Source organism: Oratosquilla oratoria, chromosome 18 (genome assembly GCF_046742065.1).
Source record: "Oratosquilla oratoria isolate Oo_2021 chromosome 18, ASM4674206v1, whole genome shotgun sequence".
In the NCBI taxonomy this organism is placed as follows: Eukaryota; Metazoa; Arthropoda; class Malacostraca; order Stomatopoda; family Squillidae; genus Oratosquilla; species Oratosquilla oratoria.
Genome location: NC_134794.1, coordinates 25,890,896 through 25,904,136, shown reverse-complemented (window position 1 = coordinate 25,904,136; position 13,241 = coordinate 25,890,896). Strand labels below are relative to the sequence as shown.

The 13,241-nt window shown below is 34.3% G+C and overlaps 1 protein-coding gene across 5 annotated transcripts in view; it reads right to left on the bottom strand.

Annotated features, from left to right (window-relative positions):
- The window catches only part of Iml1 (GATOR complex protein Iml1), a 376,817-nt gene extending 364,448 nt beyond the window's left edge, over positions 1-12,369 (bottom strand). For 2 of the 5 annotated variants that reach the window (XM_076201722.1, XM_076201726.1), the window contains exon 1: positions 12,180-12,369. In XM_076201722.1, the coding sequence (XP_076057837.1) occupies positions 12,180-12,222 (43 nt within the window). In that variant the 5' untranslated portion in view covers positions 12,223-12,369. The remainder of the gene's footprint in view (positions 1-12,179) is intronic. The other 3 variants (XM_076201724.1, XM_076201725.1, XM_076201723.1) reach the window with 2 other exon arrangements.
- Between the last annotated feature and the right edge of the window lie 872 nt (positions 12,370-13,241).

Sequence of the window (13,241 nt, the reverse complement as noted above, 5' to 3'; positions counted from 1 at the left end):
GTGTTTTGTTGACCCATAAAACCTAGACATGCCAAGTTGCATGACAGTTGGGCCAGGGGTTTAGATTTTATTGATTATTTCTAAATTGACAACAGTTGCCATGGCAATGTGATAGGTGTTAGTAAGAATGGTATCAGAAGGTCCTGCAATGTTATTGACATGCTCAGGTGTTTTATTGACCCATTAAACCTAGACATGCCAAGTTGCATGTGAGTTGGACCAGGGGTTTGGTTTTTATTGATGATAATCTGAAAATTGACAACTTCATGGTTGCCATGAAAAGGCAAATATGGTATGATGGAGATGTCTTACATTGTTTTTGACATGCTCATGTGATTTGTTGATCCTTAAAACCTGTGTATTCCGATTTTTAGTAAAATTGGACCAGTGGTTTAGAGTTAATATCACGGTAGGATATAATGTCATTGAAGGCCAAAATGTAATTTTAGGAAGGGATACCGGACAGAATGTCAATGAAGGCCAAAATATCATGATAGGATGTAATGTCGCTAGAGGACGAAATGACACATTAGGATGTCATGTCATAGGACAAAATGTCACAATGGGATGTAATGACAGTGGAGGACAAAAGATCACGATGGGAAATAATGATAGTGGAGAACAAAATATCACGATAGGATGTAATGATAATGGAGGAGAAAATATCACGGTAGGATATAATGTCAGTGAAGGACAAAATATAATTTTAGGAAGAGATACCGGACAGAATGTCAATGAAGGCCAAAATATCAAGATAGGATGTAATGACAGTGGAAGACAAAAGATCACGATGGGATGTAATTATAGTGGAGGAAAAAATATCACGGTAGGATATAATGTCACTGGAGGACAAAATATAATTTTAGAAAGGGATGCCGGACATAATGTCACTGAACGACGGGAGGCCGTCGTGAATCACGGTGACGTAGGGGGACAAAATGTACAAAATAGATCGGATGACCGTAATCGACCAGATGTCCGTGATGGGGGAAATGTTAATTTTGATAGGAGAAATGTTAATGAGGCATTGAATGTCAATGAAGGACCAAATAATAATAATATAGAGCAAGGCATAAATAAAAAAACAAAATTATAATATAAGACATGATATTGAAACTCAAAATGTGTCAAAAAGAAATAATCACGAGTTTCTTAAAACTATGTACTTTAATGCTCGTAGTATTAGGAACAAATTTCAAGAAATACAGGCGTATGTCAAAAGCGAAAATCTCGATATGATAGGAATAACTGAGACATGGTTAAATGGTACAGAGTTCGAAGCTGAATTTAATATTGCGGGATTTAAACACTTTCATCAGGATAGAAACCACAAGAAAGGTGGGGGTGTTCTATTGTACGTTAAAAACAATGTTCATGCTTGTGTTTTAGAGAAAGTGAAACAGGATGCATATGACAGTTTGTGGGTTGAGTTAACCCAAACAAATGGACAAAAAATAAATATAGGTGTAATATATAGGCCAAAGACATTATCATTAGCAGACGACCAACTGTTATTTCAAGAACTGTCTAGTTTCTGCAACCGGGATTTATTGATAATGGGTGATTTCAATTTTACTGACATTGATTGGATGACCCTTGAACATGGCCATATAGGTAGTCGCTTGATTGATTTTCTTGGTGACAATTACTTAATTCAGCATGTAAAAGAGCCCACAAGATATGGAAACTTACTCGATTTATTGATCACTAGCCGCGAAAGCATGGTAACTGATGTAGAAGTCGGTGAATCTGTTGCAAATAGCAATCACAACTTAGTCAGATTCAAACTCCTAAACAATTTTAGAATAGATACTTGTGCTTCTAAAATACCCGATTTCAGTAAAGCTCAGTTGATAGAACTACGTCAGGAGCTTCAGCTTATAGATTGGGAGGCAAAATTTAACGAAAGTCCTGTAGATCAGATGTGGGAAATATTTCAAAATACGCTCACTAAGATGATTCAAACTTACATTCCGTTTAAGGACAGACGTCCCCCAAATCAGGCTCGCCCAAAGTGGCTCGACAAAGAAACTGAAAAAAGTATTGCTAAAAAGAAACAGGCGTATAAGAAATATAAGTGCTCGGGTGCATCTAATGACTATGAAAGTTATGTATCAATACAGAGAGATTTAAAAAAGACAATAAGAAAAAGAAAACGACAATACGAAATGAACATCGCTGATAAATCCAAAGAGAATCCCAAAGAATTCTATAGTTACATTAGAGATAAAAAGGTTGTTAGGAATCACATTGGTCCACTATTATCTGCTGACGGTCAACTTGAATATTCAAATGAAGGAATGTGTAATATCTTAAACAATTATTTTAGCTCGGTATTCGTAAACGAAACACCTCAAAGTGAATTCCAAACTGAAACCTGTGAAAAGTCTGGGGTAAACTTACTCACTACGGTAAATATAACAAAAGAAAAAATTAAAAGGTGTATAGACAAACTCAAAGTTAATAAAACACCAGGGCCTGACGGTTGGCATCCAAGAATCTTAAAGGAAATGAAAAATGAGATTGTTGTTCCATTAGAAATTATTTTCAAGAAATCCATCATATCCGGAGATGTCCCAAGAGAATGGAAGCTAGCTAACGTTACTCCCATATTCAAAAAAGGTGACAAAAAGAAACCAAATAACTATAGGCCTATAAGTTTGACTTCGATCGTAGGAAAAATAATGGAAACTATCATCAGAGATGCTATCGAATATCATTTAGAAAGTAACCGTTTGATAAATGATAGCCAGCATGGTTTCAGACGGAAACGTTCTTGCGTGACTAACTTACTCGAATTGTACAACACAGTTATCTCGAATTATGACAAAAGAAACAATATAGATTTAGTATATCTAGACTTTGCAAAAGCTTTTGATACCGTCCCACACGAAAGACTACTTACTAAATTAGCTTTGCATGGAATAAGTGGTAGCCTATTAGGTTGGACTAGTAATTGGTTGAAAGGTCGAAAACAGAGAGTTGTTTTAAATGGAAAAACTTCTGGATGGAAAAGTGTTGCAAGTGGAGTTCCTCAGGGTTCCGTTCTTGGGCCACTTCTATTCATAGTATATATAAATGATATAGACCATGGACTAAAATCTACTGTTTCCAAATTTGCTGATGATACAAAACTGTGCGGAGTGGCAAATGATCACTCAAACCAATTAGATATTCAAGAAGATTTAGATCAATTACAGCAATGGTCTGAAAAGTGGCTAATGAAATTTAACACAAGTAAATGCAAGGTAATGCACATAGGTAAAAATAACAGTAAGTACGATTACAAATTATTTGGAAATTCGTTAACAAAAGTGGATAGTGAAAAAGATCTCGGCGTAATTATCAGTAACGACCTCAAATCATCCAAGCAGTGTATTTCAGCCTCTGAGAAAGCGAATAAGATTCTGGGATTGATTGCGCGATCTTTTGATTTCAAAAGTCCATCACTCATTAACAAGCTATATAAATCGTTAGTTCGTCCACATTTGGAATATGCTGTTTCCGTATGGTCACCAAATCTCATTAAAGACATTGACAGACTGGAAAAAGTACAACGGCGAGCCACAAAACTGATTCCAAATATCAAAAATAAATCATACGAAAATCGACTTAAGCACATGAATCTGTTTTCCCTAAAAAAGCGTAGACTCAGAGGTGACTTGATACAGGTCTTTAAGATTTTAAAGGGAATTGACAACATCAAAAGTGACCAAATTTTCACATTGAATGAGAATCAGACAAGAAACAATGGTCTCAAACTGTCCGGAAATAGATTCAATTTGGAAGTAGGTAGAAACAACTTTGCCAACCGTGTGGTTAATGAATGGAATAAACTTCCTGCACAGGTAGTGCAATGTAGTTCAGTTCGAAGCTTTAAGAATAATTTAGATAAATACCTAAGTAAGATGCTGTAATGATTATAATTTATGTTATATTATTTGTTTTTGTTTTGTTATAATTTGTCTGTCTGATTTTCATTTATTATTAGTTATATGTCAATTTATTATCATTTACTATTTACCTGTTTGTTATTCAACTATACCAATGCATTTATTTATGTATTTTATTTGTTATTTACATTATTATAGTTTTAATTTATTATTATTATTTTTTTTTTTTTTTTTTTTTTTTTGCATCTGACCTAGATATGGATCAAAAGGTCTCCTGTCGGCATGCTCCGCCTTTGTAATCCTTCTTTACCGAAATCTTTACAAATGACCACCCTTAATTCCGGTCTCACTAATTGCCGAGAAAACCGAGAAAAGCCGAACAATACAACAAAACCCAAACAAGGACGGGTTTTGCTCAAATACACATTTCTATATATGTATGGTTGCATATAGTTGAATTATTTAATCTTTTTTCTTAAAAATGTGTGATTTTCATGTAATTTCACCAAAGAGAAGTTATGTTTTAGTCTCTGCAGTATGACCGACCACAGCTACATATACCGTAACAAATTAGCATATGGTTGCATTATTTGAACTATTTTCTTTAAAAGGTGTGATTTTCATGTAATTTGATCAAAGAGAAGTAACGTTTTTATCCTCTGCAAAATTACCGACCACAGCTACGATTCGTGGTTACCGCTAGCCTGCCATCTATGTTCTGCGAATGCAGATCATCACTGAGCGTCAGAGTTGCCAGATTGGCGTTTTTAATGCCAAATTTTGTATTTCTGGAATGTTTTTACCGTGTTTGGCAGGAAAATTTGTTGGGTGGCATTTTTGGGGGGCGTATTTAAATACCCGGTCGTGATTAGAGATCATTCTTTTACTTATATCAAGAATTAAATGATGATGTATATGAATGATATAAATTTATCTTGGTTATATCATGCAGGAAATGTTGCAAAGATTTTGTGCCTAGCCAAAGGATGTTTCAGCTCTTCTTTAGTGAAAATATGTAAGAACGCAGTAGTGCACCAAACATTTCTAAATCTGATGATGCTTTTGATTATATTTAGACACAATAGAAAAGTCACATGTATTTTTTATTAATGTATGTCAGTCTCTAGGAGGTTGTTTAATAAACTGGTTTAATTTATTGTAGAGGATACTAAAAATTTTACTTAGGAACTTAAACGTAATGTATGGAGTAATACATTTTATTTTAGTTATTAATATTTTTTCTTTCTCACATAATATGGATTATAATATATTTTATTTTGGAAGTTCATATCTTTCTTTCCTTTTCACACACAGTCTTGAAAGTAGATTTATTTCAGAGGATGGTGGTTTATTAGTACCACTAGAATTAAATGATGGTGTACATGAATGATATAAATTGATCTTGGTCATATCATGTGACATTGTTTTATATTGGCTAATCAACAGTAAAAAAAAATTATATTGTAATTGTAGTTATACACATTATTTTTAACTACTTGATCTTGGTTATATCATGTGGTATTGTTTTATATTGGCTAGTCAACCGTAAAAATAGTTTTCGTGTTGTAATTGTAGTTATACACATTATTTTTTTTAACTACACGTAAAACCAAAATGCAAAAAAAAAAATCTTAGAAAATGTAATGGTTGGCATTTTTGGGGCATGTTTTAAAAACAATTTGGCAGTTTTTGGCAGCATTTTGTCAGAAGTTGGCATTTTTCCTGGTAGAAAACCTGGCAACCCTGCTGAGCGTGGTTGATGGAGTTGGCCAAAAACATAATACTTTTAGAATTTCTTGTGAGGTTCGAACATGTGGGGCATATTTGCATACTAACTTGAATAAAGGTAGAGTGATTTTTTTTATTTTAAAAACTATTGTTGTTTATTTCTTTATAATACAAAGATTGCATAAATATTGCATACAATTAAATAAAAAAAAAAATTAAATTTTATTTGAAATGCGCTATACAAAATTTATAAGCTATGAAATATGACATTGCATACATGGTATTATGCAAAGTAGACCACTTGAAAAAAAACCTAACGAAGCAGAGCGCTTTCGTATATTACATATTCAATGCAAAAAGTACATAGTTGAATAGAAATACATATTTTATATATACATAAAAAAGGAATACAAAAACTCCATTAAATATTGACGTCAACTTCGCCCTGTTCCATCATGCCAACCAAGAAGACCACAGAATGGACTGGGATAACGCACCAGTTATATTCAAATCCCATTGTAGCTTTCAAAGTGGTACCATCGCAAATGCCAAGATATTCCGCAAACTACGTTCCAAGAACTCGGTGAGATGTCCCTTGGGTACTGGTGCAACTCTTGTGTAACGAACGGATGCTTCGAGGATAAACTGTTGCTTTTTTTTATAGCCATAGTAGTTTGTTGCAGGAAGCACAAAAAGGGAACAAATATTTTTGCACAATACACCAAGTACATCAACACCTATAACCTTTGGCAAGTTTGAATTTAAGATTTGTTATATTCTTGGGGGGTGTTTCTCGGCGTGTTTCAAGTATCGGTTATCGCTTATCGCCCCCCCCCCCCCAATAACAATCCTGGATCCGTGCCTGGGTGGTATGGATCAAACTTCACTCTATTTAGAAACACTATTGTGTTTTTAGTGTAATAGACTGCATATAGTTGAATTATTTTCTTTAAAAGGTGTAATTTCCATATAATATGATCAAAGAGAAGTTATGTTTTTATCCGCAGAGATATGATAGATTCTGAATGGAGAACATTCACGCTTGATTGCTCATCACATCGATTACGCCCTGTCATTTACCCTAGTCCCTATCTCTGATTGACATGCTAACCACACCGCAATTACCGAAAGTACTGCTACCCGAGACTTCCCCCTTCTTGAGGAATCTCGCTCTGGCAGGATTATGTCCCGGTCTCACGCGTTTAGGCGCACTCTGGCCTCGTGTTCGATAATTGTTGCGAGATTACAAAGGATTACAAAGGCGGAGCATGCCGACAGGAGGCCTTTTGGCCCATATCTAGGTCGGATGCGAGAAAAAATCATAATAAAAAATAAATAAATAAAAACTATAATAATGTAGATAACAAATAGAATACATAAATAAATGCAAAGGTATAGTTAGATAATAAACAGGTTTCGTGCATTAAGCGACTTATTTGGCACCAAAAGGATTATTTTATGTTGTTCATTCATCCATAAATAAATAAATAAAAGTAAATAAAGTATAAATAAAGAATAACCAAAGTAGTTATGTTGGTGCTCAAAAAATAATAATGGCATTTTGGTGTTCTAAATTTTAAGTAAACAAAGAAACAAGTTAAGCGTAAACATGTCCAGCTTCAGAATAAACTAAATACTTTGCGAGCAGCATCGCGATGGCATATCAGATGTCAATGATTTCCTTCGTCGTGTTGGAAGAAGTCTGCGATCATGAATTAAAGTTTCAATAAACTGTGTTTCTCATGATGATATCTGTGCTAGAACGTTGACAAATACCGGTAATTCTACTCGTCTTACATAATTGTAAACTTATTAAAGTGAATGATTATATTACATTGTATTGAAAAATATATAATATGTGTCTATACATAGTAAAGAATTATCTATACATAAATTTCAATTGTTCTTGAATGATTGTATTACATTGTATTGAAAATAATGCATATCATATGTGTCTATAAATAATAAAGAATTGTATATACATGAATTTCAATCTATCTTCTTTTCTTAATACAGATATTTTAAGCTGATTATCCTATTATAACTTGAAGATGAGGACTAATTGTCCAGAAGACTAAATGCCCAAAGACCAGTTATTTTGCAAAGGAAGACCAATTGTCCGAAGACTAAATGTCCGAAGACTAAATGTCCGAAGACTAAATGTCCGAAGACTAAATGTGACAATGGTTAATCAATTAATAAAGGTTTATTGTATAAATTATGTACATGGATATATACATTAATATACAATGCGGGTAACAGCACCCCCGGGTACGGACAATTGCTCACCGGACCATTGCTCACCGGACAGTTGCTCACCGAACAAGTGATAAATAGGACATTTGCTCACCAAATGATTATTTTAGTTATATTGAAGTTTATTACAGCAATAATATACAAACAATATACAAACCTAATAACATAATATACAGGATTTTTCAGTTATATTGAAGTTTATTACAGCAATATTACAGGATTTTTTTGTTATATTGAAATTTATTACAGCAATAATACACAAACAACATACAAACTTTCATATTTTAGTTATTAATTATCAAATTCAATACCAATTTCTTCCATCAATATATAGTGATTACAGTTTTACAACTGGTGCAGTACTGAAGTGGGTTTATTGTCCTTAGTGGTTTACAAGTCCAGTCTAATGGTGTGGCCAACTGCATTTAGAAAGTCAGGAAGACACTGACTTCCTGCAGCATACCCCTGGCACAGATAAAGTAAATCTTTACCATAATTGTTAGAGGCCAAGAACTTATCAAACTCTACAATATAATCTAATGCATTGTTTTTAGTTTGTTTCATTGACTTATTACCCTAACACTTCTAGTTCATGAACTAGAAGTGTTAAGGTTAGGAGTCAATTCAGACTATGAAAGTAAAATTTTCGACTTATTAGATGACAGAGATACATACGAATAGTTAGCCACACCATTAGACTGGACCAGTAGAATATCATTACTATATATTGATGGAAGAAATTGGTATTGAATTTTATAATGAATTAAAAACTAAAAGTTTGGATGTTGTTTCTGTATTATTGCTGTATATATGATACAATATAAGTTCAAGAGAAGTAAAAGATAATCCTTTGGTGAGCAAATGTCCTATTTGTCACTTCTCCGGTGAGCAACTGTCCGGTGAGCAATTATCCGGTGAGCAACTGTCCTACACCCCAGCACCCCAGTGGGAGAGTTGTCGTGCCCTAGTGGGTGGAAGGTGAGAGCGTGGTTCATACTTTCACAGTTGTTATTGGTCCATTTGAATGGAAGATTATAATTTCGTTGAGGTTGAAACACATGAGAACGCAACGAGGGAACCAATTTCTCACTAAAGTACTCTGTGAACTTCAGTAAATCCTTATCGAATTTTAGGCTCATCATATGAGACCTCTCATTCACAGTTTCATTTTTCCTTGATTGTTCCGTGGACTCAGCATTTAGATGACGTTTTGCATTTTCCTCCAAGTGGCGGGTGCACAGAAGGAGCTTCGTTCGGGAACAGAGGGCACAGAACATCCCAAGTAGAGTCGTTGTTCTTGCCTTTAAAGATTGTTGTCCGCACTCGTAAATTCGTGGCTAGGTGCTAATTCCCGCACAGTGCTACCGGAAAAGTGTTGAACTGGCAATTCCATCCCCGGTTACATGAATCGTTCGGTTCTTCACACCACCACACTTGTCAAGGACCGCAACGGCATTCGTATCAGGCTCCAGATGAGCTTCAAACTTGCCTAAGGTTATAGGTGTTGATGTACTTGGTGTATTACGCAAAAATATTTGTTCCCTTTTTGTGCTTCCTGCAACAAACTACTATGGTTATACAAAATAGCAACAGTTTATCCTCGAAGCACCCGTTCGTTACACAAGAGTTGCACCAGTACCCAAGGGACATCTCACCGAGTTCTTGGAACGTAGTTTGCGGAATATCTTGGCATTTGCGATGGTACCACTTTGAAAGCTACAATGGGATTTGAATATAATTGGTGCGTTATCCCAGTCCATTCTGTGGTATTCTTGGTTGGCATGATGGAACACGGCGAAGTTGACGTCAATATTTAATGGAGTTTTTGTATTCCTTTTTTATGTATATATAAAATATGTATTTCTATTCAACTATGTACTTTTTGCATTGAATATGTAATATACGAAAGCGCTCTGCTTCGTTAGTTTCTTTTTTCAAGTGGTCTACTTTGCGTAATACAATGTACGCAATATCATATTTCATAGCTTATAAATTTTGTATAGCGTATTTTAAATAAGATTTAATGAAAATTTTGTATTTAATTGTATGCAATATTTATGTAATCTTTGTATTGTAAAGAAATAAACAAGTTTTTAAAATAAAAATGTTCACTCTACCTTTATTCAAGTTAGTATGCAAATATGCCCCACATGTTCGAAGATCACAAGAAATTCTACAAGTATTATGTTTTTGGCCAACTTCATCAACCACGCTCAGCAGGGTTGCCAGGTTTTCTACCAGGAAAAATGCCAAATTCTGACAAAATGCTGCCAAAATGTTTTTAAAACATGCCCCAAAAATGCCAACCATTACATTTTCTAAGATTTTTTTTTTGTATTTTGGTTTTACATGTGTAGTTAAAAATAATGTATATAACTACAATTAAAATATGAAAAATAGTTTTTACTGTTGACTAGCCAATATAATACAATACCACATGATATAACCAAGATCAAGTAGTTAAAGATAATGTGTATAACTACAATTACAATATAAAATATTTTTCTACTGTTGACTAGCCAATATAAAACAATGTCACATGATATGACCAAGATCAATTTATATCATTCATGTACATCATCATTTAATTCTAGTGGTACTGTAATAAACCACCATCCTCTGAAATAAATCTACTTCAAGACTGTGTGAATAGGAAAGAAAGATATGGACTTCCAAAATAAAATATATTATACTCCGTATTATGTGAGAAAGAAAAAATACCAATAACTAAAATAAAATGTATTACTCCATACATTACGTTTAAGTTCCTAAGTAAACTTTTTAGTATCCTCTACAATAAATTAAACCAGTTTATTAAACAACCTCCTAGAGACTCTGATATACATAAATAGAAAATACATTTGTGACTTTTCTATTGTGTCTAAATATAATCAAAAGCATCATCAGATTTAGAAATGTTTGGTGCACTACTGCGTTCTTACATATTTTCACTAAAGAGCTGAAACATCCTTTGGCTAGGCACAAAATCTTTACAACATTTCCCGCATGATATAACCAAGATAAATTTATATCATTCATATACATCATCATAAAATTCTTGATACAAGTAAAAGAGTGATCTCTAATTACGACCAGGTATTTAAAAACGCCCCCCAAAAATGCCAAATTCTCAAAAATGCCACCCAACAAATTTTCCTGCCAAACACGGTAAAAACATTCCAAAAATACAAAATTTGGCATTAAAAACACCAATCTGGCAACTCTGACGCTCAGTGATGATCTGCATTCGCAGAACATAGATGGCAGGCTAGCGGTAACCACGAATCGTAGCTGGGGTCGGTAATTTTGCAGAGGATAAAATTGTTACTTCTCTTTGATCAAATTACATGAAAATCACACCTTTTAAAGAAAATAGTTCAAATAATGCAACCATATGCTAATTTGTTACGGTATATGTAGCTGTGGTCGGTCATACTGCAGAGGCTAAAACATAACTTCTCTTTGGTCAAATTACATGAAAATCACACATTTTAAAGAAAAGAGTTTAAATAATTTAACTATATGTAGTCTATTACACTAATAACACAACAATAAGAAACTTAAAAGTGTAGTTTGATCCATACCACCAGTAATCATAGACGGCGGGCTGGACGAGTCGTAGCCGGGGTCGGTAAAATTTCAGAGGATAAAAACGTAAGTTCTCTTTGATCATATTACATGGAAATCACACACTTTAAAGAAAATAGTTCAAATAATGCAACCATACATATATAGAAGTGTGCATTTGAGCAAAACCCGTCCTTGTTTGTATTGTTCGGTTTTTCTCGGTTTTCTCGGCAATTAGTGAGACCCCTTAATTCTAACGTTTTGCTATGGTGAAGTCCAGCCAAAAATGCAGGCTAAAAAAATAACTAAAAAAAATTGTATCTCCCTTATTTTTCGAGCTATTTCAAAAAACTAAAAAGCATTTTGTTTCTAATAATTTAATAAAATTGCCTTTCATGTGCCACAATAATAATAATTTAAGGGTTAAAAGAAAAATGAAAATTTTGTGCCCGTACCTACAGTATTTTCATTTCAATCTCAAACTTACTATACGAATATATACTGTCTATTTCTGTTAGAAACAATCATATCAGGAACCACAGTAAAAAATCACAAGACACACGACTGACATGTCCCTGATTCTTGTTTGATAAGGTACTCTCAACTCTGTGAACACTGTCACTGTGACTATCTTGTTAATATATACGAATTACGATAATTTTTGGCATACTGAATTATAACCACATTTTATCATAATATTTATTACTTTCAAAGGAAATTCATGACATTACTTACATGGTTCACGGGAGGGCAGCTTTTGCAACTTAAGAGTCTTCATGTTCAACACTTCATTGTACTCTGTTTACTTGCCATCATCTGTAATTTATTTACTTCAAATTTGCAGAACGTTCGTATAGTATACCGAAACTTTCGTATGACATTTAAGGTTTCGAGTCTTCTATCGGTCAGCCATTCGGAGGCTTCTCATGACCTTATCCATTAGTCTCACGACTGTTTCAGCCTCTGTCACGTAACACTTGCAAACTTCTCTATCTCGTCTCCCTCTCTGGCCTAGGATTGCCAGATTGGAAAATTAGAAATACGAGACATTACTAGATATATAGGAAGTGCATACATTCAGTTATATGGGTCATATGTGGCAGGAAAGGGAGGAGTGGTGGAAGTAAATTGTAGAATGAGAGAAGCAAGTAAATGCCTTGGGGGATTAAAAAGTGTCATGAGAAATAGGCATTTAGGAATAGATGTAAAGACTCCCATTTATTTTATATTATTTATTTGTTTATTATTATTTGCTTGATTTTAATCTATTATTAGTTATATGTGAATTTGTTATTATTTACTATTTACCTGTTTGTTTATTATTTATCTATAGCTATGCATTTATCTATTTTATTTATTATTATTCATAGTATTGTGGCGAAATTACATGTATGAATGTTGCATGGTGTGCCTGGATGGTTGGTATGCGTGTAAGTGATGCGTGATGTCGGAGAGTCGAAGCATAAGCAAGGGGGTATGTAGCGAGGGTATGCATGGGGGGACGCCAAGGGGGGGTCCCGGCGTCGCTCGCCATACCTCGCATAGAGAGAGTAAGCCTAGCATTGGTGTTGAACACACGTGTAAAATCCTCATGTTCGCTAAGCAGAATAAACAAGAGAAGACCGAACTCCTGCCTTTCCCTGATCCGGACAATTGTAGGCGTGAACTTGTCTTTAACTCGTGATTCCATGATCACGGCCCATGTGCAATAGAAAAAGGTGAGTTAATGTACATGCGAGTACGTAACAAATGGTGTCAGAAGCGGGATCAGGTTGAAGTGATAAGTGACTTGATATC